The 27,048-nt window shown below is 40.8% G+C and overlaps 1 protein-coding gene across 2 annotated transcripts; it reads left to right on the top strand.

Annotated features, from left to right (window-relative positions):
* The first annotated feature begins 372 nt into the window (after positions 1-372).
* On the top strand, positions 373-27,028 carry LRP11 (LDL receptor related protein 11). Of its 2 annotated transcripts, XM_081339227.1 has the most exons (8): positions 373-1,160; positions 3,659-3,816; positions 11,755-11,896; positions 17,602-17,727; positions 19,267-19,464; positions 22,583-22,753; positions 25,258-25,359; positions 25,982-27,028. In XM_081339227.1, the coding sequence occupies exons 1-8, from the start codon at positions 593-595 to the stop codon at positions 26,134-26,136; spliced, it is 1,620 nt and encodes a 539-aa protein (XP_081195353.1). In that variant the 5' UTR covers positions 373-592; the 3' UTR covers positions 26,137-27,028. The 2 variants fall into 2 exon arrangements, with proteins under 2 accessions (XP_081195353.1, XP_081195354.1); XM_081339228.1 differs by lacking the exon at positions 22,583-22,753.
* Positions 27,029-27,048: the final 20 nt, after the last annotated feature.

The raw sequence follows: 27,048 nt of genomic DNA, 5'->3' as shown, positions 1-27,048 counted from the left end.
GAAGCGCGGCACCAGGAGCCTTTCCAGACGTCACCCGGAACCCCCCCCCCCACTCCCTCCGTGCAATCCCACCTTCTGAACGTCAGCCAGGCGACGTAAAGAAGAGCGATCGCCCCGACGCCGGCGACCGGAGAGGGTCTAGGCCAGGGGTCGGCAACCTTGGCTCTTTTATGACTCGCGGACTTCAACTCCCAGAATTCCTGAGCCAGCATAGCTGGCTCAGGAATTCTGGGAGTTGAAGTCCGCGAGTCATAAAAGGGCCAAGGTTGCCGACCCCTAGTCTAGTTGGGGCATTCCCAGAGTTCCACCCTCCACCCACCGAGCGTGGGCGGGGCCGGGCCTCACGTCAAAGGGTGGGCCGGCCTCCCGCTTGGAACTGTTCGGGGATCGGTGGTGCTGACCGAAGTCGCGGGCTTTGCTCTCCGTTCACGGCGGCTGGGGCAGGGAGGGGCCGGCATGGCGCGGCCGCCACCCCCTTCTCCTCCTCCTTCTCCCGGACCGCAGTGGTAGCAGCCAGGCTTCCCTTCCCGCCTTCCGTCGTCAGCGCCGCCGTCGTCCTCCGCTCCCGCTGGCTGGCCTCGCTTGGGTGCTAATGGCCGCGGAAGTGCCCGGCCCCCCGGGCCTCCTCGTCCTCTGGCTCTTACCGCCGCTTCTTCTGCTTCTCGGGGCGCCGGCAGCGTCAACCGGAGAACTAAGGTCCCCGGCAGCGTCGGGTGTGGAATCGCTGCTGGAGGAGTTCCGCCGCCAGCTGCAGCTTGAGAGGGATCCCTCCGGCGGCCGCAGCGATGAACCGGAGGAAGCGGCCGGTCACTGCCCAGGAGGGGCTGAAGGACCAGCCGGCGGCGGCGGCGGGAGTTTCTTCTCGGTCAGGTCCGACTCCATCATCCGCACCAAGGACTCCATCGCGGCGGGTGCCACCTTCCTCGGCTCTCCGAGCTCGGGGGCTGGTCCCAGGCATTGCCTGGATGCCTGCTGCGCCGATGCCCGCTGCACCGTCGCCGTCTTGCAGCAGCAGCAGCAGCAGCAGCAGCAGCAGCAGACCTCGGTCCGCTGTTATCTCTTCAGCTGCACCTATCGTGGCCGCGCCGTCTGTGTCTTCTCCCCTCAGCGCGGCTACAACAGCTACTTCCTGGAACCTACCAGCCACCCTCCGGCTTTGGGTAAGAAGAAGGCCGTCGACTTAGAGTTCGGCGGTTTCTTGAAAGGGGGCTACAATAACGACGGTTTCAGTTCAGGAAAGAAGGTGGGGGAGCGAATTGCATGTGAGCAGAAGGCTCTTAAGAATAAATATCTTTAATACTGGAATATAGGAATACAGAGGTGATGTAGTATTAATTCCCTTCCCCTGCCCCCAAAATTGATTTATCATCTCTCTCCCTCTCCCTCCCTCCCTCCCTCTTTCTTTCACATCTATCTATCTATCTATCTATCTATCTATCTATCTATCTATCTATCTATCTATCTATCTATCTATCTATTATCTATCTATCTATCTATCTATCTATCTATCTATCTATCTATCTATCTATCTGTCAGCTAGCAGCTACCATCTCAGCAAACAACACTTGGCAGCTAATAGTTAAAAAATGGCAGCATCATCTTCTTCACATATTTGTATAGTTGCACAGGCCATTCCATTGCTTTGCTTGGTGGGTATTCAGTTTAAAATATTCCCAGAAGGGGTATACCCTCTGCTTGATTATATCCAACAAAAGGGAGCTCACTCCCTATGGATAATTGTTTCCTCTGTGAAGTTTTGCTTCAAATGCACTCTTGTAATTATCACGGGATAATACAGAACAGGATTTTGCTTTCCTATTTGTGACATCAGGAATTTGAGGAGTGTTGTTATATCCCATCTCACACTCAATTTTGTGAAAGCTTCACATTTCCATTTCTTTAGCTTTTTCATTCAGTGATCATCCTGGCTGCCTTACTCTGGGCCTGTTTTCCTTAAATCCTTAAAGAACGGTGCTCAGAGTGTCTATCCTTACTTCAAAATTGATTTTGGACTGGCAAAAAATTGTCAGATATGAACCTAATTTTGATATATATAGACCAACTACTTCAAACTAGTCCACTTCATAACATAAACATCTTTTTGCACAGTGATAATTTGTGTTTGTTCTTAACATATCTTGTTGAGTGGGCCAACAGCTTATTAGACATGGACAGGAAAGGACAGCTAGGCTAGTGTTATTTTTCTGACTGGAAATGAATCTGTGATTATTAGGGAATGAAGAAGTTGCCTTACTCTGAGTGATTGACCCAGCATATTAGAAGTGAAATGTATTTTCCTCATTTATGTGTGAGGCCACAGTTAACCTAGTCAACTGTGTTTATTCAATAAACCATGATTCAGTTAATAATGTATTAGTCATTGTGTTACTGCATTTCCAGAATCAATACATTGGGTTCGTTCCCTCCTTTTTTTAAATTATTCTTGCAGCTATTCTCCAAGAGCACTAGAACTGTATTTTTTTATGGCCTGTCGCCTGAGATATTCAACTCAGATTTCTATTGCTGGCTAGGAATTGGGGCGTTGGACAAGCCAAATGAGCAATGATTATGTATGTCTTTGTCCTGCCCATTTTAGAGAGGCTTTCAGATCCATACCAAGATCACAACTTATTTTTAAACCTATTCAAATTCACTAAAGCTACATTTACTAGCCTGGCTCAAAAATGAGCAGCATAATCATGAGCATAAAGTATTATCTCATAAAACTATTACGCACAGTGGAGCAGAAGAGCTCAGTGGGCCTCTTCACCTGAGATTCTTAACTGAGTCAATTAAAAAATCTGCCAATGTTTTCTGCTGCTGCTTTTTAGACATGTCAATTAATTGTATAGAAAATGAATATATAAATAAGTTTCATTTTTAAACATTCAAAACTTAAGATATTTTGATGAAACATTTTTAGGAGGGGTTCAAGGTGCATGCACTTACGTTGTAAGATGTTCAAGTGATATGTGAAGCCGCGCTTGTCATTCATTATACAATTATCCCTCCAGCAGTGTGCAGCCTCCAGGCTTTCCACAACTCATTTAAAACCCAAAGAAAGACATGAGATATTTTATGTTTCATGTTCTCAGTTCAGAAGCAAAGGCAGCCTAGGAGGCTGCAGAATGACAAAGAAGTATTAGGGGGGGGACCCAACAACAAAGGCATTCTTGGCCAAATTGCAACTATAGGTAAGAAAAATCCATGTCAAAATATATTCTAAACAAAAGCTTGATCCTGAGTATCAAATGGAAAAGCAGAAGCCTTTCTCACAAGGAAAAGAAACAATTTTGTAGAATTGGAGGACTAGGTTTCAAAACCGTGACCATAAAATTCATCAAACTGTATAGATGAATATATGCTTCTCCGAGCAGATGGTTAAATAGAAAGCAAAATGATATCTAATTCAAAATCTCAGAATCTACTTTACATATAGGCTTTATAAACCTTAAATATAGAAGTTTTTCATCTGTGTCCAATAACCTTGTACTAAAAGTCTGGAGTAGATTGATCGAAACACTTTGTTGTTAGGACAGATTTTTCTTGATTTAAAAATCTACAATAAAACAATACAAGTGAGTCAGGCAAAGACAATAATCCTAACTTTGACTGATGTATACTCATTGTTTTCACTAAGATTCTTTATTTTAAGTAGACACTGATGAGCCTCCTCTTAGCAAGGCGGGAGAAGATATTATTCTTCAGCTACCTGTTGACTGGGTTATTCTGGATGGCAGAGAAAGTGTGGATGACCATGGAATCACACGATATGAATGGACATTACTTCAAGGTGCATCATCAGTTGATATGCAGGTACATTGTGTTTTTCAATACAAGGTATATTATTTGCTGCACCTTTTGTGGGATTTTAGAAACGACAAAGTTAAATATTCACTATTCTGTCAGAATAAAGCGAAGTAAAGGAATATTAGAGACAGTCACTTGTTTTGTTCAGTTTTTTTTCCTGAAGCATGCATGTGTGAAATTGGGTCTACAGATGAATGCGTGCACATGCCCTGGTGCACATAGACAGAGAACAATTGGATTCAGATTTAGTGATGTTCAGACTAAATATATTGAAATCATTGGAACTACCATAGTCATATCCAACTAAGTTCCTTTTTAAAATAGGTCTCAGACTTAGTTCATGCATATTCATGGTTTATGTAATCACAATTTACTGAAAAAATCACAGTTGGTTTCACACAAGTTAAGCCATAAATCATGATTTATAAACCACAACGACAAAGAACAAACAAAATTCAAGTCCACCCTCAATCATGAAAATCCACTGAGTGACTGTGGACTAGTCTTTTGAGCAGATTATATTGACATGTTGTTTTATTGTAACTAATCTTTCTGGGGGGAAATATTCTTTTCAGATAAGCCTCCCAAAGTGGCAAAACAAACTGTCCACACTAAAGGAAGGAACTGACATGATAATTTAAGTTAGAGAATCCCCAGAAATTTTCCTTTCCTTTCCTTTCCTTTCCTTTCCTTTCCTTTCCTTTCCTTTCCTTTCCTTTCCTTTCCATTCCAGGAAGAGAGGCTTGCAAAAGAAGGTGTTTTTATGTTGGATAGGATACCAAGATCCCATGCAGAGGTAAGGGGAAGAGGTAGAAGATACAAAATGCACAGGGAAGAAAATTGTGCCTGATAGTGCTTTGCCTCTAGTAGTTGCTCATGTCTCTTTCACTTTCTCTTTGTATCCTGGAAGATTGCCTTTTGAATGGGGAGAAAGGACTGAGTTGGATAGGCCTGCAGTTTTACATGCATAAAAGGGAATAGTTAAGCAGGGGTTTTCAAACTTGGCCCTTTTATGACTTGTGGACTTCAATACCCAGAATTCCTTAGCCAGGCATGCTGACAGAGGAATTCTGGGAGCTGAAGTCCCCAAGTCATAAAAAGGCCAAGTTTGAAGACCCCTGAGTTAAAGGAAAAATTTGATGCTAAGTTGATCTCTGGCACTCATTACTATTGGGAAGACATTCCTTACTTGATTCAAGGGATTACTTCAACATTTTAAGCACAGGACCACAGAATTTGAGAATCCAAGTTTAAACAAAGATTCATCTGAGAAATCTAAGAGCAAAATAACTGCATCTATTATCATTACAAAATATTGTTTGCAGGAATCGATTTAGACAGCACAATTTATAGGAACACTTCCAAAAAATTGTAGTTATTTATTGAATTCAGGATTTGCCCTATTATCATCATATAGATGCAGTCGAAGGGGTACTGCTACAGTAGTTATTACTTTATTATGCAGTTATTTATTATGTACTGCAGTCATATTTTGCTTAATCAAAGTTTATCTTCAATGGGGTTGTAATATTGTTGCAATTCACTGAAATATTATTTCTATTATTGCATCTTTAAATTAGTTATTTGGTGACAAAATAAATTCCAAAATTAATATTAAAAGGATATGCCTATCCTATATCTTAAACTATTTGGCTGTTTTATTGATGTATCTTGCAAATTAATTGCTATCTGGAAAAAAAATCATATGGCAAACCCCAAACATAAATAAGAATATTTCACTTTAAATTTAGCAGTTCCCCCTCCCAAAACTGAATGACCTTCAGTCTGCTTAAGTTTCATAAAAAGTTTTAGACCTGCTGAATAAAAACGTACATTAACTGAAGCAAAGAATGACTGCAAATTGACCTTGATCGTGAACATCCATTTTATTTCCCCTCTTAAAAGAGAGACTGTAAAGTAAAAGAGAGTATGGAAAAAGTAACCCCATTATAATTGGTGTCTGGAATTAAACAAAATCAACAAGGAAAACTTAAATAGTAAAAATTATGAGCAACCTTCTACATGACAAAAGGGTCAGATTATTTGAGGGACCACCTTACCCCCAATCACAGCTGCCTGCCCCATCAGATATGGCACAAAAGATATGTTGTGTTTTCTGTATACAAAGGAAAGTGGTCTTAGGAGCTTCAGTCATCATGACCACCCCTAATGCAGAAAGTGGTTGCCTCCTAGAAGCCCACACATAAAGCCTGATTACAGTTATTGTTAACTTAATTGGGGTCAGTTACTGATTATATTTGCTCACAGTAATGTTGATGTTAATGAGTTAATTTTCTATTCTTCAGCTTACAATGGTGACTAGAACTCTTATGTTTGAACAAGATAAAATACAGATGCTTTGTTCAAGTCACCTGAATTCTGAGTAAGCAGTGGAGTAAGGAGAAATTAAACACATCACGGTGCCTTTTGGAAAGACCTGCAGCATTTAGGTCAGGGACAGCTGGCTAGAATAAGGACAACCTGTACTGTTTGCCTGGTGCTAAGGCAAATGCCATTTTTTGGGGGGGGGAGTTCATTTACTTATTTATGTGATGTATATAGCTGCCCTCTCAGCAGATGATTCGGAGTAGCATATATCACCAATAAACAAATCACAATTGAGTGCATATAAAAGCAACACAATGAACAAATAATCAGAAACCCAACAGGACATAAAATGCTTGGAAAAGGTTCAACCAATGGGAGCATACCTGATTCAGTACCTGGGGATAGAGCCAATAATGCTTTTTGAAAGGCAGGCAGGGTCAGGCCAACCAAATCTCATGGGAAGGCTGTTCCGAAGGGCAACTAAGAAAGCACAGCCTCTAGAAATATGCTATGCTATGCTGACTCAGGAATTCTGGGAGTTGAAGTCCATGAGTCATAAAAGAGCTGAGGTTGCCTACCCCTGATCTAGATTCTGCCAGATAACCCTGGCTAAGTGACAGGCATGCCAAGACTGTAAGATCTTACTGGATAGACTGAATTAATCAGAGATAACAGCTGCACAAATAACATGGCCCTGCACCAATGAAGAGCTTTATACGTGAGAATCAACATCTTAATTTCCATCCAAAGCACACTGATAACCACAAAGTGAGCTACACTCACATCAAGTGGGCATACTGAGATACCCCCACAACTACCTGTAATGCTGCATTCTGGTCCAGCTACAGCATGGGTGTCAAACTTGGGTGGGCGCGGCTTCAGTATGATGAAACCAGCTAGTGGGATGGCAGTTTGACACCCCTGAGCTACAGCTTCCAAGTGGTTTTCAAAGACAGCCTCACAATGCAGCACATTGCTGTAATCTGAGAGGTGACCAAGGCATGATTGATTATGAACAGGGCCTCCTGGATCCAAAGTGGGCACAGGTAGTCCTCAACTTACAATCACAGTTGAGCCCAAAATTTATGTTGCCAAGTGAGAAATTTGTTCAGTAAGTTTTGCCCCGTTTTACAACTTTTCTTGCCACATTTGTAAAGTGAATCACTGCAGTTGTTAAATTAGTAACACGGTGGTTAAATGAGTCTGGTTTCCTCATTACCTTTGATTGTCAGAAGGTTGCAAGAGGTGATCACGTGACCCTGGGATACTGCGACCGTCATAAATGTGAGTCAATTGTCAAGTATCCAAAGGTAAATCATGTGACCAAGGGGATGCTGCAGGCTTCATAAGTGTGAAAAGTGATCATAAGTCAATTTTTTCAGTGCTGTTGCAACTTCAAACCGTCACTAAGAAAACAGTTGCAAATCAAGGACTACATGTATAACTGTAACTGTGCAAAGGCCTTCTGAGCCATAGCTGTCATCTGCTGTTGAAAATTGACAGAACAGACCAGGGTTTCTCAATCTTGGCAACTTAAAAGATATGTAAAGCACAACTCTAAGCTGGCTGAGGAATTCTGGGAACTGAAGTCCACATGTCTTGAAAATTGCTAAGGTTGAAAAATGTTGCAGTAGATACATCCCCTGTAGAAGAAACAATATTGTTTTGGGATTTTGTCATAACAGGAAGAAAATAATGCATTTCTATCTGTAATCATCTTTTCAGTAGGGCTTGTTTTTCCTACATTAAGCCTGCGAAGACTTCCCTGTCCTTTCTCTTCCAGTAGCTATAATAAGAGTGCTTCTCCCCACATGCAACCCAATGAGATACTAAGATTTCAAGGCTTCAGTTTTATGCGCACCTATTCAACATAAGACTGGACAGCCATTTGTCTGAAATGGTCTATAGCAGGAGTAGGCAACCTTGGCTCTTTTATGGCTGGCTCAGGAATACTGGGAGTTGAAGTCCACGAGTCATAAAAGAGCCAAGGTTGCCTACCCCTGGTATAGGGTTTCCTGCCTGAGCAGGAGGTTGGACTGGATGACCTCCAAGTCCCTTCCAACTTTGTTGTTGTTGTTGTTGTTGTTGTTGTTGTTGTTTAATTAACATAGTGGAAGTTACAACCAATGACAAGGAAAGATGGATGTGGGGATCTTGTCAGAATCCATTTATATCACATTTCATAAATGTATGGTTAGAATATTGTGCTTATTCTCGGCATTCTGCCATCTCTCTGAGGGCGGGGGGGGGGGAGGGGATGGTTATTCAGATTGCAGTAGGCTGTCTTCAAAGACCAGGAAAGCTTTTGATCTGGGGGGAACAGGGGGAGAGAGAGAGATCTGGGTTGCATCTCCATTTGGAACTGAAAGGAAGAAAGCAATAACAATAAACACAAGGAGATTTCCCTTTCCCACAAAAGGGCCTGACACCTGACTTCCGGTGGCTGCGCGGCGACGGAGACAGCCTTCCCGGGCTGCCCGCGGCTCAGCTGAGTGATTTTCGCCCGAAACAGCGCCAATCAGCTGTTCGGGCGAATTTGAAGCCCCCTCCTCGGGAGAAGAGGAGGGGGTGAGGCCCCAGGTAGGGGTTGAGTTCTCCGGGGCCGCCTGAGCTTGCAGCTTGGGCGGCCGAAGGATCGAACTCCCCCGTAGCCTGGGTCGCTCCCAGCTGGCCAGCGCCTCTGCTCCTGACTTTATGGAGCAGAGCCAGGCGTCTGCGACCACCCCTGCCTGAAGGAAAGACTATGGAATAAAAAGAGCAGGCAGAGCGGTACAAGAGGAAAATGTGAAGAGGATTATTTTATTCTACTCTCGAGCTTGATGGACTTTTTAAACTCTAAGTGAAAGTGCGTCACAATTGAAAGTAAAAGATGGCGGCTAAGCCTCCCCCTAAAACTCTTCGGAGTGCTGGAACTTCCCCGGTGCAACAATCATCATTGCAGGCATTACATCCTCCTGATGTAGTGACATCGAAGGACTTACGAGATGCTCTGGATAAACTTTTGGAATCAATTAATCAATCAATGGGTGATAAATTTGCACAGATGGAGGAGAAATTGGAGAAATTGGAGGAGAGAATAGAAGAGAGGATGGAGCAGAAGTTCAGCGTGATGAAGGTAGACATTTTGTCTTCAGTGTATAAAGTGGCTGAATGTGTGGAAGATTTGGATGAAAAAGTTAAAGATTTGACTCAAAAGAATGCCATATTAGAAGCAAAAGTATTGGAGAATGAAGATTTAAGAGACAAAATGGATAGAGAATTGAGTCTTGCTCAATATTTCCAGATGCAGTTTGCCATTAGAATCAGAGGTCTAAAGGAGAATATTAAGGAAGATCTAAAGCAGCTGGTTTCTGAGGCTCTCGAAGTGGTATTGAATCAGCCAGCATCTGAAATAAAAGGAGGCATGGATAAAGTGTATCGTGTGAACTCATGGATTGCTAGACAGAGAAAGCTGCCTAGAGATGTGGTGGTTTATTTTGCAAAAAGGGAAATTAGAGATGAAGTTATACAAGCTGCCTATGATACTAAAGTCGTGATTGCTGATCAAGAAGTTCTGGTTCTAAAAGAAATTCCTCCAAAGATTTTAAGGAGAAGGAAGGATTTTACATTTCTTGTGCAAGAGCTCAAGCAACGAGATATAAGGTTCAGATGGGAGATTCCAGCTGGGTTGATGGTGATGCATGAAGGTAAAAGGTACCGTCTGGTTACTGTGATGCAAGCGCGTGATTTTTACAATAATGTTTTAAAAGCAACCCCATTAACACTTCTGGAAGCTGCAAAGGGATCTGGAGAAGGAGAATATCAAGAGGCTGAAGATGGACAGACAGAGGAGAATGGTGCTGGAGGAGATCAAGTTATAACACTTTTGGATGATCCCAGAGAACAGAGGGTGACGCGTGCGGCTTTAAAATGATCAAAAAAGATAAAAGAACAAGATCAGCAGAAGTCTATGGAACTTTCCCAACGTACTTACAGCCAAGTAGTGGGAGGTGGGAAAAGATTTGGGTGAGGAATGTAAAATTTATATAAGTTTGAAATCTAAGAGAGAATTTTTACAAAATGTTTTATAGATGGTATTTAGATTTTAAAAAGCTAAGCATGTATCTGAATTATTAGCCTAAATGTTGGAGGTGCGGTGATAAAGACGTAATATATTTTCATATTTTCATATATGGTAGACTTGTAAAAAGGTTAAGGCACTGCCGACCATAGAAGAGTGGATTTTAAAGGTTTCCGACCTGGTCGAAATGGTGAAGATTTCGGCCTATTTGAAAGATTACTCGCAGGAACGCTATATTATGGAAGGGAGAAAATGGCTTGAGTTTACTCAGAATAAGTATAGGGTTAAGAAGTTTTATATTTGAATAAGTCTTCTTTCTTTATTTTTTTTTCTATATTAGTTTTTTATATATATATTTATATATATTTAATATTACTAAGATTTGTTTTATCCTATATAAGCTAGAGAGTGATAGATTTTAGAGTTTATGGTTGTTAGTATATGGTTGTTTATGATTGTTTTTTTTTATATATATACCTTGTATTTAGCTCTGGGAAGTCGGGGGGGGAGGGGGGGAGGGGGGAGAGGAAGGGGGGGAGGGAGAAGGGGGGGGAGGGGGGATTTTTTAAGGGAAAAATTGTATGTTAAAACTTTTTAATAAAAAAAAAAGGGCCTGACACCTAAGTAAATGATGTGAGCCTGACCAAATGGATTTGAGGGGGGGGGGGGTTGAACCGGGAATGCTTTATATAGTATTGAAATGTAACTGAATGTCAGATCTCGTCTTGTATTGCCACAACCGATCTCATCCTAGTAAACATTTCCTTTTGGACAAACTTGGATCCAAGAGTTCTTATTTCCTAAGATGGGGATGGGGATGGGTCCTGACAGATCTATAGAATGAGAAGATCAGTTTAGTTGAATCATAAGCAGATTGCAACAATAAAGCTTATAACGTTAGCCAAATTGAATCCCCAGATCTACAGTAAAAAAAATTCTGGAACCAACAGGATAGAATCTATGATGCCAGTGATAAAAGTTGTGAAGAAATGGATTCTCTGTACAAAATAGTTGTGTTTGCCTGAGGGGCTTGAAAGGACAACCTCCTTCTCTCTACTACTTGGGAAAGCTGCTTGATTCACTGAGATGTAAAATATGAATTTCCCCTTTGTATTTTAAGATCAGCAGAGAGCTGGAGAATTTCAAACACTTTACTCTTTTATGACAGCACGGCACTGAAATGTTTACTTTCCCAATCTGCAGTTTTGCTACAGCCATTCTGAAATCTAAGGGAGCATTGATCCAATGTGGTGCAGAGTGAGAGACTTACAAATTATCACTGTTCCTGTTTCCAGTATCCGTTTTCCCAATAAACCCTAGACGCGTTTGGACTTGCTTTACCTGTGCTGAGACAACCTAGTAGGGGTAGAAAGCATGATATAGTATTAACAAGTTTAAAATTACACCCTCCCATGTATATGATAGTGTCTCTGTGTGTGTGTGTGTGTGCGCGCGCGCGCGCATCTCAGTCCTCACATGATTTTATGAGAGTTGTACCCTTGGTAGCTGTAGTATGAAGAATGGGATTCCATCGTACCCTATTTTCTTTTGCTCAGGTACCTCAGCCAGGAACACTGAAGCTCTCTCACATGCAAGAAGGAAAATACACACTGCAGTTGACTGTGACTGACACAGCTGGCCAAAGGAGTTCGGATAACGTCTCAGTGACTCTACTTCCACTGATTCATTCTGAGTTAGGTGAGAAAACTGCTGAAACCACCGTTTTCTTGTGTTGATGGCTGAGAGCGAGATTGTGTATGTCTGTAATTAAAATCACAACGGAACCTGCTTTAAATACATTGCAAATAGGGTACAGGTCTTATTATTTAAACCACATTAAAGCAGTAATCTCCACAATGTACAACATCCACCCTATTTCCTTCTACACCGGTGCTTCTTAACCTGGGTGGCTTTAAGATGTGTGGACTTCAACTCCCAGAATTTCTAATTGCCAAGGTTGAAAAACACACTGCACAAAAGCCTGTCCTCTTTTTCATTTGGCTCTCCTGCATACTAGTAAACTGTTCTATAGATGTAGTCTCTAAGACAGGGGCCTGAGGAATTCTGGGAGTTGAAGTCCACAAGTCTTAAAGTTGCCGAGTTTGAAGACCCCTGCTCTAAGATATAATTTTGCCATTATATGTGGCACCCGTTATAGTAGGATCCAAAATACTAACCTGGGAAGAGATCTTGAAATTGAGCAACACGCTTAAGCAACTTGATCTCATAAGAAAGTACTTTTCCTTCTATATACAACACCAAGAATTGCTTCATTCCTTTCTACGTAATGCACAATCACTCCAATCATCTTGTTGAATGAATCCCATATGGCATTTACCGTACTCCAATTGGCTCCGGGTGGTTTACAAACCGATGCCAATCAAAAACAGGATGACATCTGGGCATAATGTACAAACAGGAAATAAAAATAACAAATATGCGAAGCATTTGTTCCAGCACCAATTCTGTGTGCCAAGTTTGTTAGTAATTTCTACTTTTCAATCCTGTCTTAAATGAGCTCCTAGAGAACTCAAGGTGGCATATCTAGTCCGCCATTTTTTCTCCCAGCCAAGCAATCCTGTGAGGTCGGTTGGGAGCCAGCAATGGAACTGTCCAAAGTCACCTAGCGAGCAACCATGGTTGAGGGTGGACTTGAACGTGGATCTGGCTCCTCTTAGCCCAGTACCTTAGCAATTACATGTGCTGGCTCTGTAATGGTCAATAGAAATATCTTTGAAAGACAGGAGGCAGAAGAGCAGCAGCCAGGGCAATGATGAGATAAGAGACATCTCAGCCCACAGAAAGAATGGGGGTGTGGAAAGTGTCTCAGAAGAGACCCTAGTTCCCTGGAAAGGAAAGGGAAGGAAAGGGAAGGGACAAGTGCTTCTAGCAAGATTCTGACATTGTACACTTTACAAGAAAGGCAGAGTTAGTTTCTTCTCTGGATTACCTTCTCATTTCTTGAGTCACAACCAATGGTCAGATTTAGATGTTGGGGACCAGATTCAGGAATCGTGAGTTACGAGGTGCCAAGACCAGAGGATACCACAGCCTATTTGTACTGCATATACTGCATCTCCCTTCTCCTCCCCACAGCCCTCCTGTCTCTGCCAGCCTTGATTTTCCCAGTCTTAGGAGGAAAACTCCATTGTTGCACCCTGGGCCTGGCTCATTGCTTTTACCTCCTGGGCTTGGCTCCATTTTTCCTATCTTTCCGCTCCGGGTTTTTACAATCTCTTCAGCTCAGCTGTAATTTTTCCCAACATTCTAATCACCATAGCAACCATTGCTGGAAAGTATCCTTGCTCTCCTGACCCTTCTTTCTCCTATTATTTATTTATCAGAATGATGTTCCCCACTTTTACTCAGGAGCTCAATTTAAACAATCGAATTTTCATTTTGGGTTGCACGAGTGAGATCGAGCTATACAGTAGTGGCCAAAATTGTGGAAACCTTTTGGAAAAAGTGTATTTTTAAGGTTTGATGGCTAATAACACCACTTTTGTTTTTTTGAGTAGTACCACAAAATTATATATGAATGGAAAGATAATTAAGAATGTAATGCAACAAAGTTTGTTCAATTATCTATACTGTATTCTATGAAAAGTTATAGCCAAATAACCCGGAAAAGGAAGCACAACTTGCTTAGGTTGATATCAGGTAGCTTTCCTTCATCTGATTGTAGCCAATCAGCATGAGTGTTTAGAGAGCCAATCAGGTGTCATCTTGTTTTGGCAATGAGCCAATCAGATCACAGTAGGATTCAGTTATTGATGTCGTGTATTGAAGCTGAGAGGAGGACATTTGTCATGTGATCGCTATCAAGTTGGTTGGGGTTTTTTGTATTCTTTCATTTACTGAGCTTGTAAAATGTAATAAAATTAAAGTAATGGTGCAAAGAGTTGACTGGTCACCCAGAAAGCAATGTAAAAAGCCTTGGTGGAGCAGTGGGCTAATGCCTCCTTAAGTAACACCAGCTGCCTGCAATTAGTGCAGGTTCGCATCCCACCAGGCTCAAGGTTGACTCAGCCTTCCATCCTTCCGAGGTAGGTAAAATGAGGACCCAGATTGTTGGGGGCAATTAAGCTGACTTTGTAATAATGCCGCTTGGGGGTGTGTGTGAAAGCCCTAATAAGCAGGCGTATACATAGAATGAAGGCTATTGCTAAGCTTGTAAGCCGCCCTGAGTCTTCGGAGAAGGGCGGGATATAAATGGAATTAAAATAAATAAATAAATAAATAAAAATAAAATAGTATTATTAAGTGAACAAGGCTACAGTTATATAGAAATTGGAAGAAAAATTAGTGGAAACTTAAAGGTGGCATTTCTACTGTACACTTTTCCTAAAAAGGTTCCACAATTTTGGCCACTACTGTACTAAAAATTCAAGAGAATCACCAAAAGGTCCTTCTAGGATCCCAGTTGCTGACAGATATTCTAGGGTTTCCCCTGATGCTTATAAAGAGAATTACAAGCTTGACCTTCTGACAAAGGATCTCTCAACAGACATACAGGTAGTCCTTGACTTACAACAGTTCATTTAGTGACCGTTCAAGGTTACAACAGCACTAAAAAAAAAGTGAGTTATGACCGCTTTTCACACTTTTCATGCTTTTCACATTGCGGCATTTCCATAGTCACGTGACCAAGATTCAGATGTTTGGCAACTGACTCATATATATGACTGTGGCAGTGTCCTGGGGTCATTTGATCACCTTTTGTGACCTTCTGACAAGTAAAGTCAATGAGGAAGCCAGATTCACTTCATTGTGTTACTAACTTAACAACTATAGTGACTCACATAACAACTGTGGCAAGATAGGTTGCGAAATGGGACAAAACTCACTTAAGGGTCTCAATGTTGGGCTTAATTATGGTTGTAAGTTGAGGACTACTGCCCCATTTATGAAGCATTCAAAGGGACTAATCAAAGGCCAAGAAAGGAGCAAATGAATTGTGGGCTTGTACTAATTTAATTCCATTTTATTCTCTTTTTGTACTGTTTTAACTGCCCTGTGAACCGCCCTGAGTCCTTCGGGAATAGGGCGGTATATTAATTCAACTAATAAATAAATAAATAAATAAATAAATAAATAAATAAATAAATAAATAAATAAATAAATAAATAAATAAATGTTACTGAGCACTTCCTCCCTTATTAACATACCAGCACCCAGGGAAGGAGGAACCAACATCTAAGCATCACAATAAGCAGCAATGAAAGAAGAAACTATACCACTAATCACCACATCCTGCCCAAATCCGACAAGGCTGGTCGTCCAGACAATTATATCTAAACAGAGAACAAAGGTCACTCTGAACAACCTGCTACTTAGTAAGCTAGAAAAAGGTGGGATGGACAACAACAATACCAGATGGATTTGTAGCTGACTGACAAACCGTACTCAGTGAGTAGTCCTCAATGGCACTACATCCACATGGAGAGAAATAAGCAGTGGGGTACCACAAGGCTCCGTCTTAGGCCCAGTACTCTTCAATATCTTCATCAATGACTTAGATGAGGGAATAGAAGGGGAACTCATCAGATTTACAGATGACACCAAACTGGCATGAGTGGCCAACATCCCAGAAGACAAGCTCAGGATCCAAAAAGATCTCAACAGACTTGAACTAAGGGCCCTATCCAACAAAATGAATTTTAATGTGGAGAAAAGCAAAGTTTTACATTTAAGCAGGAAAAATCAAAGGTACAAGTACAGATTAGGTGAGACCTGGCTTAAAAACAGTAACTGTGAGAGGGACCTTGGAGTCCTAGTGGATGATCACTTGATTATGAGCCAGCAGTGTGCAGCAGCAACCAAAAAGCTAATACAATTCTGGGTTATATAAACAGAGGCATAGAATCAAGTTCATGTGAAATGTTAGTACCGCTTTATAAAACCCTAGTAAGATCACACCTGGAATATTGCAACCAATTTTGGTCACCATACTACAAAAAAGATGTTGAGATCTTGGAGAAAGTTCAGAGAAGAGCAACTAAGATGATCAAAGGCCTGGAGACTAAAACATATGAAGAATGGCTGCAGGACTTGGGTTTGGCTAGTCTAAAGAAAAGAAGAAACAGGGGTGACATGATAGCAGTATTCTAGTATTTGAGGGGCTGCCACCAAGAAGAGGGCATCAAACTATTCTCCAAAGCACTAGAGGGCAGGACAATAAACAATGGTTGAAAACTGACCAAAGAGAGAAGCAATCTGGAATTAAGGAGAAACTTCCTAATAGTGAGGACAATTAACCAGTGGAACAGCTTGCCTTCAGAAATCGTGGGCGCTCCATCACTGGAGGTTTTTAAGAAGAGATAAGACAGTCACTTGTCTGAAATGATATCAGTTCTCCTGCTTGAGCAGGGGGCTGGACTAGAAGACCTCCAAGGTCCCTTCCAGCTCTATTCTATTATATTCTATTCTAACAGTTGCACAAAGCAAACCAAGCTCAGAGAACATCAAGAATCCCAAAATTCAGCCCCGAGCTACCAGTACATATGGACCTACCCCTTATTTAGCAACTGAATCTCATTCCGATTACCAGGAAAAGTATTAAGCAAAATGAAATGATTGTTAAGTGAACACATGAGGTGGGGAGGAGGGAGGGAGGGGAGAGAGAGAGAGAGAATGCAAAATCATTGGTTGCTGCCATCTCATTCAGATAGTTCTCTTACACAGCTACATCATCATTATTCTCATTTTAGCATGTATTGTTATTAGATGCCCAAAATTTGGTCATAAAGATGCATATTGGTTGGAAAATTATTTTTATTACCATTTGTTATCATTATATTTGCCAATGGTTATTAGCTGAGGTAATTGCTAAATGAGGAGTGGATGTAATCTCTATTGTTAATATTTATAATTTCTCCAGACTTTACAAAATCCCCTTGTGAAATAGATGTATATGTACAGCACACACACACACACACATACACATACGACACCCACACGTATATAATGTTGAGGAAAATTGGAAGAAATGGGAGGGCGTCATACACTACTTTCAGCTTTCAAGCAACAGGCAGAATATAAATCCAGTAAATAAATGTAAGGCAATAAAGGTCATATAAAATGCAACAATTATGAGCAATCAACTCACAGCAGCAGTTTTCAGCTCAGCAAGTAGAATGCAGATTAGGTCCCATGTATGCTGAATTTGTACAGTGGGGAGAGTTTGGTTTTAAGTGGTTGGTTGCTTCTTTTTTCCCCCTTGTCCAGAGATAACATTTGTTGAATGGTTTTGCTTTATTCTTCTACCTGAAATAATCATAGGGCCGTTTTATGAAGGAGGGGGAATGAAAGGCTTCCACTGCTGCAATATCCATTTTATAGAGCTGCTTTTTATTATTTTGCAATTTAATTTGCTTTCTAACCTGAGAATTGACCTCTTGCAGGTTGTGTTGGGAAGTGTTCCCGTTACCAGTTCCTCTGTGATGATGGCTGCTGCATTGACATCACTTATGCCTGTGATGGAGAGATCCACTGTCCTGATGGGTCAGATGAAGCTTTTTGCCAGAAGTGTGAGTGAACGGAACCTGTCCATTTAAGCATTAAAAAATAGCTCAATGATAATAATAATAATAGATCAATAAGAAGTGAAAGTATCTCGTTTTGAAATCCTGCATTTGAGTCTTAGGGTGAGGAAAACAGCAATAGCAATAGCACTTAAATTTATATACCGCTTCACAGTGCTTTGCAGCCTTCTGTAAGCGGTTTAGAGAGTCAGCATATTGCCCTCAACAATCTGAGTCCACATTTTACTGACCTCAGAAAGATAAAAGGCTGAGTCAACCATGAGCCAGTCAGAATCAAACTCCTGGCTGTGAGCAGTGAGTTAGCCTGCAATACTGCATTCTAACCACTGTGCCATCATGGCTCCTATGAAAAGGCTAAAGAACCATCATCGCTGAGATTGTGATAGAAGCATGGTTTAGATCCAGACTCAAACATTTTGTATATCTCTGAAGTTGCCAGAAGTTGCAATGTCTTCCTAGTTTTCTTCCAGGAAAAGCAAGCACACAGTCGCTCCGTTGGTGGCAGACAAACTAGCAGTACCTTTTATTGCTTGAAAAGAAAAGAAAACACACAGAAGAGACAAAAACCCGGTTAAGCCACATTTCCTTTTTTTTAAATGCTACCATATTGCACACTAATATCAGTACTGATTGCTTCTAGGCCAGTGTCTCTCAACCTTAGTAGCCTGAAGATGTATTGACCAGTGGCGTAGCGTGGGGGGTGCAGGGGGGGCCGGCCCCACCGGGTGCAACATCTGGGGGGGCGCATTAGATGCATTTTACTTTAATTACATCAGTATTTTCATAACAAACAATACATGTGCTTAGGGGGTAAGGGTTTCTTTAACTAATCTAGTGGAAGAGACTCGAGTGCTAAAATCCACGGGTTAGGGGGCGCAAATTACTTGCCTTGCCCCGGGTGCTGACAACCCACGCTACGCCACTGGTATTGACTTCAACTCTGGGGAATTCTGGCTGGGGAATCCTGCGAGTTAAAAAAGTCCACTCATCTTCAAGTTGCCAAAGGTTGAGAAACAGTGGTCTAGACACACCAGTGGCTTAAAAAGAATACAGTTGTCTTGGGTCTCACAAGCATAAGAGGTCTTGCCTGTCTCCCTTGCCCTTTCCTTGCCCCATGTTTTCAGCAAGGCTAATTGTGTGGTGTATAGCTACCATTCTTAGGCTGCAAGTGTCCAATTGGCCAGTAGATGACAGCAAAGATCTGGGGTTTTGATTATCACTATGCTATCCTCTAGCAATTGGCTAGCTTGATGGAGTCCGGGCATTATGGGTCTACAAAAGAAAAACTTTGTGGCAGGTGTGTAGACTGGATTTTTGAGCAGGAAGGGGTGAAGGGATATTTGAGTGAGAGAGAAAATGAAGGTAGACCATTGCAAAATGACATGTGACCTTCATTTACTCTCACCTCAGTGGTATCTGGCTGATCACTATGAGAAGCTAAACAATGAATTAAGTTGGACTTTGGCCTGATCCAACTGGGATTTCCTTGTGTTCTTGTGTTTTTATATATATATGTATACTCAGATAATTCAGGACAGAATGCAATAACTCACATAGAGACTATTCAACAAAATTCAGCTGAATTAATGAAAAAAGCCGATGAACACCTTATATTTGAAATCATCCAGACAAGTACACTAAGCAGTCAAGTACTTGAACCAGAGAAAATCAAACAATCACCCTCTCAGGGACCAAAGAAACAAATTGCCAGGTTTATACCAGGTAAGATTAACACATTTATTTGTTTGTTTGTTTGTTTGTATTGGCCGCCCCTATAGAAGAACTTTGGGCAGATTACACACACATACACACACACACACACACACACACACACACACACACACACACACACACACATATATATATATATATATATATATATATATATATATATATATATATATATATATATATATATATATATATATATATATATATATATATATATATATATATATATATATATATATATATACATGAAAACATAAATAAATTAAAACCAAAGATCTAAGGACATGTGGGAAGGGCAGGGGAGTTTGGGGTTGGAATGGGGGAAGGTAGGATTGACCACCTCCACCTTTATATTTTGAATACATTGTTTTTTTTCTACAGTCTTATGAATTGGCAAAATGCTATTACAATCCTCAGTGTGCTGCAGTCTCTAGGCATTCATATGATGTATGAATACTGTATGTATATTAACGTATCACAGTATCACGATCCTACGGACAACGTTCCCCCAGGCCTTCCTGTCCTCTACCATCTTCTGGAGTCCATTTAAGCTCACGCCTACTGCTTCAGTGACTCCATCCAGCCACCTCATTCTCTGTCGTCCCCTTCTTCTATTGCCCTCAATCTTTCCCAGCATTAGGCTCTTCTCCAGTGAGTCCTTCCTTCTCATTAGGTGGCCAAAGTATTTGAGTTTTAGCTTCAGGATCTGGCCTTCTAAAGAGCAGTCAGGGTTGATCTCCTCTAGGACTGACCAGTTTGATCGCCTTGCAGTCCAAGGGACTCGCAGGAGTCTTCTCCAGCACCAGAGTTCAAAGGCCTCAATTCTTTGGCGCTCAGCCTTTTTTATGGTATTATAATAGTATATTAGTAAATAGGTTTACTTACAAGGTTAAGCTTATTTTTGCTCAAATGTACAGTTATTGTGTATACTCATGTATAACCTATCCACAGAATAAGCTGACCCTCCAATTTTTAACCAAAATGCCATGAAAAATGTGCCACTCGTGGATAAGCTGACCCTCAAAAATATTCAAGGTTTAATTTTCACAATTGCTCCTTGAATGACTATAGAAATCTGTTAAAGAAATGCATGCAATTAATTCAGCTACAGCTTTAGGAAAACAGGTGATTTGACAAGTAATACTCATGTATACAATCAAGGTTCGGCAGGGATGGGCAGAAGATAGATCATTATGTATATACTGTATATGTACCTGAAAAACACCAGTGAATTAATCAATGTTTTCTCTATATATTTTGCACAGACTTTGAAAAAAATATAGAGCTATAGTCAATGCTATTCTTGTAATACTGCAGCACACTTTCATGTGCTTACGAGGCTCCCTCCTACTCACTGCAACCCTTTTGTCTCTGCAAAGCTGCACCTGAGGATTATAATTGAGATTGAGCATCATTGCATGAGAGAACACGGGAAGGAATTTCTGAAAATGAGAGGCTTCATTTTATATGAACAAAAGTGTTTTCTACTAGTAGTATACTACCTCTTGGATGGAATCAGTAGAGGTAGTCGTTGATTTACAACAGTTTATTTAGTGACCGTTCAAAGTTACAACGGTACTGAAAAAAAGTGACTTATGACTATTTTTCACACTTAATGACTGCTGCAGCATCCCTATGGTCATGTGACCAAAATTCAGATGCTTAGCAACTGACTCATATTTAGGACGGCTGCAGTATCCCAGGGTCATGTGATCCCCTTTTGCAATCTTTTGACAAGCAGCCAAATGGGGAAACCAGATTCACTTAACCACCATTTTACTAACTTAACAACTGCAGTGATTCACTTAACAACTGTGGCAAGAAAGATCGTAAAATGGGGCAAAGTTCACTGAACAATTGTCTCGTTTAACTACAGAAATGTTGGGCTCAATTGCGGTAGTAACTTGAGGACTACTTGTAATCTCCCTAGCTTGTTATATTTCAAGCATAATGTTCTATCATGTATTCAAACTTCCCTTCACTCAAGGCAGAACCGTCGGGAAATTCTGTCATTAAAGTGCTTATGAACAAATTTCCATCACCTTACCCTTCCTGCTGTGCTTCCAGGGTGAGATACATGTAGCCTCAGGATGATTTGACTGGAATATACAAGGGATGAATGCCTTATGAATGCCCTTGAAGACTACTCGGAGGCTCCAACTGGTGCAGAATGCAGCCGCGCGAGTTGTGGTGGGGGTGTCCCGACACTCCCATGTAACACCTCTACTCCGCGAGCTGCATTGGCTTCCGGTTGTCCTCCGGGTAAGATTCAAGGTGCTGGTTACGACCTATAAAGCCCTAAATGGCTTGGGTCCGGACTATCTAAGGGAACACCTGTTGCCGGCATCATCTTCCCATCGTCCTGTGCGCCCCCACAGAGAGGGCCTCCTTAGGGTGCCGTTGGTCAAAGAGTGTCGACTGGCGGCCCCCAGGGGGAGGGCATTCTCTGTGGGCACGCCAGACCTGTGGAACCGTTTACCGGTGGAGCTCCGGATGGCTCCCGACCTTCGCTCCTTCCGACGTGACCTAAAAACATATTTATTTGAACAAGCCGGCCTGGTCTGATGGGTTTAGGGGTATTTTAATGTTATTGTATTAATTGTATTGAATTGGGCTGTAATGTTTAATATTTTTTTAATTTTTGTATGTTGTATTTTATTGTATTGCCCTGTACACCGCCCTGAGTCCTTCGGGAGAAGGGCAGTATAGAAATTAAATTAATATTATTATTATTATTATTATTATTATTATTATTATTATTATTATTATTATTATTATTATTATTATTATTATTATATAGGGAAGCAACATCTTCAATATGAAAAACAGTGATTGAAGTGGGTAGAAACAGCTGGAAGAGTTCCAGGTGGTGGTTTTTGTTCCATTCAGGGGGGGAAAGGCAACCTACTCAGATGGGTGCATTTTGAGAACTGTGGCTAGAAAAATTCTTTTCAGGTCAACAAAAGGGGCAAGGACAAGATTCTGTATTCTGTTATAGCCTTTGTTTGAATTGCAGCAATGTATTCCAGGTATAAAACCTCACTGCTGTCTGATTTTCACACGATTACAAGGATTTAGAGTTAACCTATTTCTCTTCTTATAATTACAGAGCAATGCTTGCTCCCCCTAGCCACTGGCTCATGCAACAGACACCTCCCTCGCTGGCATTTTGATGCTTTTTCAGGCACTTGCATGCATTTCATCTATGGTGGTTGCAAAGGCAATGAAAACAACTTTCTTCAAGAATCTGACTGTCTTGCTGAATGTGTAAAAGTTCATGGTAATAACCAGTCACCTTTTGGGGTAAGGGGGTGGCACAACATAACATAGCACAACACGTTTCCTCCGTAGCCCCACTGGAATCCCAATTGTGTTTTAGCAATCCTTCTATTGAGGGAAAGAAGCCAATAATATAATTTCTTTGCAGCCTGCTACAGTGCAGCTTATTTCTGCATTTTATAGTTCTGTCTATCATAAAATCCACCATAGAAATGGATAGATTTACATGGCATGTAAATATTGGAACAGCATCAAATACTGATATATATTTTTTGGCACCTTATCTATGTGGACTTGGCAGTGTTTACCAATCTACTTGGCGATAAATTCACAATTATTGAATCTAGAAACCTATTCTGCACTACAGTGTCATAATATTGGTCTCTGCATGTGTCCATTTAAGAATGGATTTCCGTCATACATGAACACAGGAAAGAGACAAGCTTGTGAAATTTTCACTTTTATTCTCTTTCCCTTTCCTTTTCCCCTCCTCTTCCCTTCCCTTCTCCCTTTCTTTCCTTTTTACAAAACCTGCAATTTACATTTGTAATTTAAATTTAAACTTTAAAGCTGCTGAGAAACACTGATTTATAGGTTGAACAGTCTATAACCACTCACTATTACTTGGCTAGCAAGTCCAACAAAATGCAAGTAGAGAACAGATGATAAATTAGTTTTTTTAAAAAATGTGGAATTAGAAATTAGCCTATTTTTAATCATTCTTTTTTGCGCACTTTTCTTCCTGAAGGAACTATATTAACTATATTATCATGATCAAAAATAACTAGTGTATTTTAAAGCAGATTAAAACTAGGTGCAGTATATGGGGGTATTTGTGGGTATATGCATAATTCGGTATTTATTTTTGTAATATTTATGTAGTGTATATCGAAGGTGGTGACCCTTTGAGAGCTGAATGCAATGAAATTTCATTTTAATGTATGCCGATTAGTGTACATTCAACGTGACAACAAAGTTATTAATTACTCTATTCTATATTTATATTTTATCCAATTAAAATAAATAGGTTATGTTATTGATGAGTACTTTGTTGTATTGAATCCTATTGATTTTGTTAGGATTCACTTTTATTCCACATTTTTTACTAGATCAGTATAGTCTAGTGCAGGGGTAGGCAACCTCGGCTATTTTATGACTCATGGACTTCAACTCCCAGAATTCCTGAGTCAGCAGCTGACTCAGGAATTCTGGGAGTTGAAGTCCATGAGTCATAAAAGAGCTGAGGTTGCTTACCCCTGGTCTAGTGGTAAGGTGCTGGCATGGAAACTAGGAGACTGTGAATTCTAGTCCCACCATAGGCATGAAAGCCAGCTGGGTGACTTTGGGCCAAGCACTCTCTCTCGGCCCAGTTCACCTCACAGAGTTGTTGTGGGGAAAAAGAAGGGAAGAAGGAGTATGATGAATATTTGCTAGCTTGAATTACTTATAAAGTAATAAAGGTGGGTTAAAAATCTAAATAAAATTTGGGAAAGTTATTAAATAGTTGCATATTATACTGTATAGTAAATAATAAATAATATTGCTGTGCATGTTTCAAAACTGGTTCAGAATAAGGTCTTTGGGACTGTGTGAGCATAGCATATCTCTGTGATCCATTAAAGGATTCAGGTCATTTTTTTCAGGCTTTTGGGGAAAAAAGACACACATGCTTTAATGAAGAATAGAGAGGTGCTGTGCTTGTGCCTTCCATGAAATCTGAACCCTTTTTCCAAATTATTCGTGTACGTTACCCTGCTAAATAAGATTTATCAAATCAGTTGCTTACTAAGGGATATGGTGTGTTTCAAATAGTAAGCTAAAATAACTTGAGTATTACTTTAGACTTTCCCCCCACTTGTATGTAAGCACAGTACAAAAATGCTTTGGAAATAACTTTCATTTGTCTGGCCCATGAATGAGATAACATTATGTCATTCTTAGATGGAACTACTTCTCCAAGCTTATTGGTGAAGTTTATTGACTAAATGAAACTGTGTTGTACTCTGCTCATTTTGAAAGTGTCATTTTGAAGCTTCCCTACCAAAGGACATAATCAAGACAGATGCTCTGGGCTGGATTTCACATGTTAAATTATAATATAATCATTGCTTTAGGGCTGAATACATCAACACCTAACTCTGCCTTTTTCATGTTGGTGACATCCTAGTTTCAGATGTGAGCATCAAGTAACTTCCAATAAATAATTCATACCAAATTGAGGGATTTAGCTTAGCCCCAAACAAATCAAGTTAGCACCATGATCCACTCAACTGGGCCATTAAAACAGGACCATTTAGTTATGTTTAAATCTCACCCAGAAGAGGGTCTCAGAATGCAAATATTATAGTCCAGAAAAAAAGATGTTTCTTTACAAGCTGTAAAGAATCTAGGTTTATTACACTATCTAGTGTAAGTCATAGTTCTTGAAGCACACTGAATGTCATGGTGCAATTTATCAGCTACTGAGATAAATGTTGATGATGATGCACTGTTTTGTTTTTACAGATTCTAGAATCTCAGGGAAAGACACAGATAAGAAGAATGACAATGATATTGTGGGCTTGAAGAGCACGCAGATTGAAAAGAGCCTTCCAGTCCCAGAAACAGGTAAAGATGAGGGCTTTTCACTGATTGATTCTGCGTCACCAAGACTTAGAAATATACAATAGTGAATCACCATGAAACAAAAGGCATCATCCACAGTACATGAACTATTGAAATGTTTTATTATACCATCCCATGACTATTTCCTGATAGAACAGATATACTCATCTCCCCTTAAGTCAGACATGTCAAACACAAGGCCCCGGGGGCCAGATCCGGCCTGCGAAGTGGTTTCATGTGGCCCGCGAAGCCATCCTGGAAACAGTGAGGGAATGGCCCCCACTGCCTTGGCCCTGGCCCAGAGACCCTCCTTCTGCCAGAGACCCTCAGATCTGTCCCACTCCTGCCCGGGCCCCCATAGGCCCCCTTGATGTGAACGATGTAGAGCTGGCCACACCCACCCAGTAGGCCACGCCCACCCAGGCCACACCCACCTGGCCCCCCGAGGCCAACCGCAATGCTGATGCGGCCCTCAATGAAATTGAGTTTGACACCCCTGCCTTAAGTGGTTCCATTTTGGAGAGTCCTTGGGAAGGTAAATTGTTTATTTTGGCTAATATGATGCTTCTGTCTTATCTATGGGCTGGCTGCTTACTTAGTACATTCTACTTCTTACTCTTTTTAGGTGCTGTACTTCCACTGGCTTTGGGGTTAGCCATCACTGCTTTGCTGCTACTCATGGTTGCTTGCCGCTTGCGGTTAGTCCGGCAGAAATTAAAGAAAGCGCGACCCACTACATCTGAGGAGTCAGATTACCTCATAAATGGAATGTATCTCTAGAGCAAGATTCAGGATACCATTTTTTGCTATCAAGCTTTCTCACAAAAGTGTGCCTCTTGCATCTCACAATTCTCTTTTTAAAAGTGAAAACTGTTACCAAAACAAGCGACCATCTTCCCAAAATTTTCTTTTAAGGCCTATGATAGATGAGCACCAGTTGTTTTCCAAACTTGGCAACTTGAAAATGTGTGGATTTCAATTCCTGTAGTTTTCCACCCTGCATAGAATTCCAGGAGTTTGAAGTTGACACCTCTTCAAATTGTCAAGAGTTGAAAAACACTAATGTACAATTTTAATGGCATGTAGTAGCTTTCACCAACATTGTGTCCTCCAGGTGTTTTGATCTATAATGCCTTTCATCCTCAAGCCAACAGGAAGCTCTAGTATGGAATCACTTTTAAGAATAGCCTATTCTTGGCAATAATGGAGGTATGAGCTAATCTGATTTATTTGTTGCAATCCTACCAAAACAAAATCACATTACTGGTGAATAAGTGCAATGCCACTAAAGCTTAAAATTCATTTAGTGTAAAAAAAATCTTTTAAACTTACCCTCTCTTTACACTCTATTTCTATTTTGCAAACTAGTTTTGTGTGGTGATAAAACCCAATTTAAAATACTGGAAGCAAGTGGTTGATCATACTCCTGCAATAGCATGATGTCCTGTTGCAGTGGCCCACATCACAGCAAGTATTGATACAGCAATCACATCTAACGAAATACGTATTTTTGTAAATGCTTTGACTCATTATAGGACATTACTTTCCAACTCTTTAAGTAAAGCTTGCTTTTAATGTGGCATTATGATCTAGTCAAAGTATTTTCCCATGAAAAATTGCCCTTGGAATATATAAATGGAGGTTTGGAATTCACACGTCAGCTTCCTTTTCTACAATGGATGCAGGCACACT

This window comes from Vipera berus (assembly GCF_964194415.1).
Source record: "Vipera berus genome assembly, chromosome: 1".
Taxonomy (NCBI): Eukaryota; Metazoa; Chordata; class Lepidosauria; order Squamata; family Viperidae; genus Vipera; species Vipera berus.
Note: the sequence above shows the minus strand (reverse complement) of the source record. Positions and strands in the feature narration are given on the sequence as shown.

Coding starts and splice junctions, on each gene's coding strand:
- LRP11 (XM_081339227.1), top strand. CDS start 593: ATGGCCGCGGAAGTGCCCGGCCCCCCGGGCCTCCTCGTCCTCTGGCTC. Junction 19,465..22,582: donor AATTGCCAGGTTTATACCAG/GTAAGATTAACA, acceptor TTATAATTACAG/AGCAATGCTTGCTCCCCCTA. Junction 25,360..25,981: donor CCTTCCAGTCCCAGAAACAG/GTAAAGATGAGG, acceptor TACTCTTTTTAG/GTGCTGTACTTCCACTGGCT.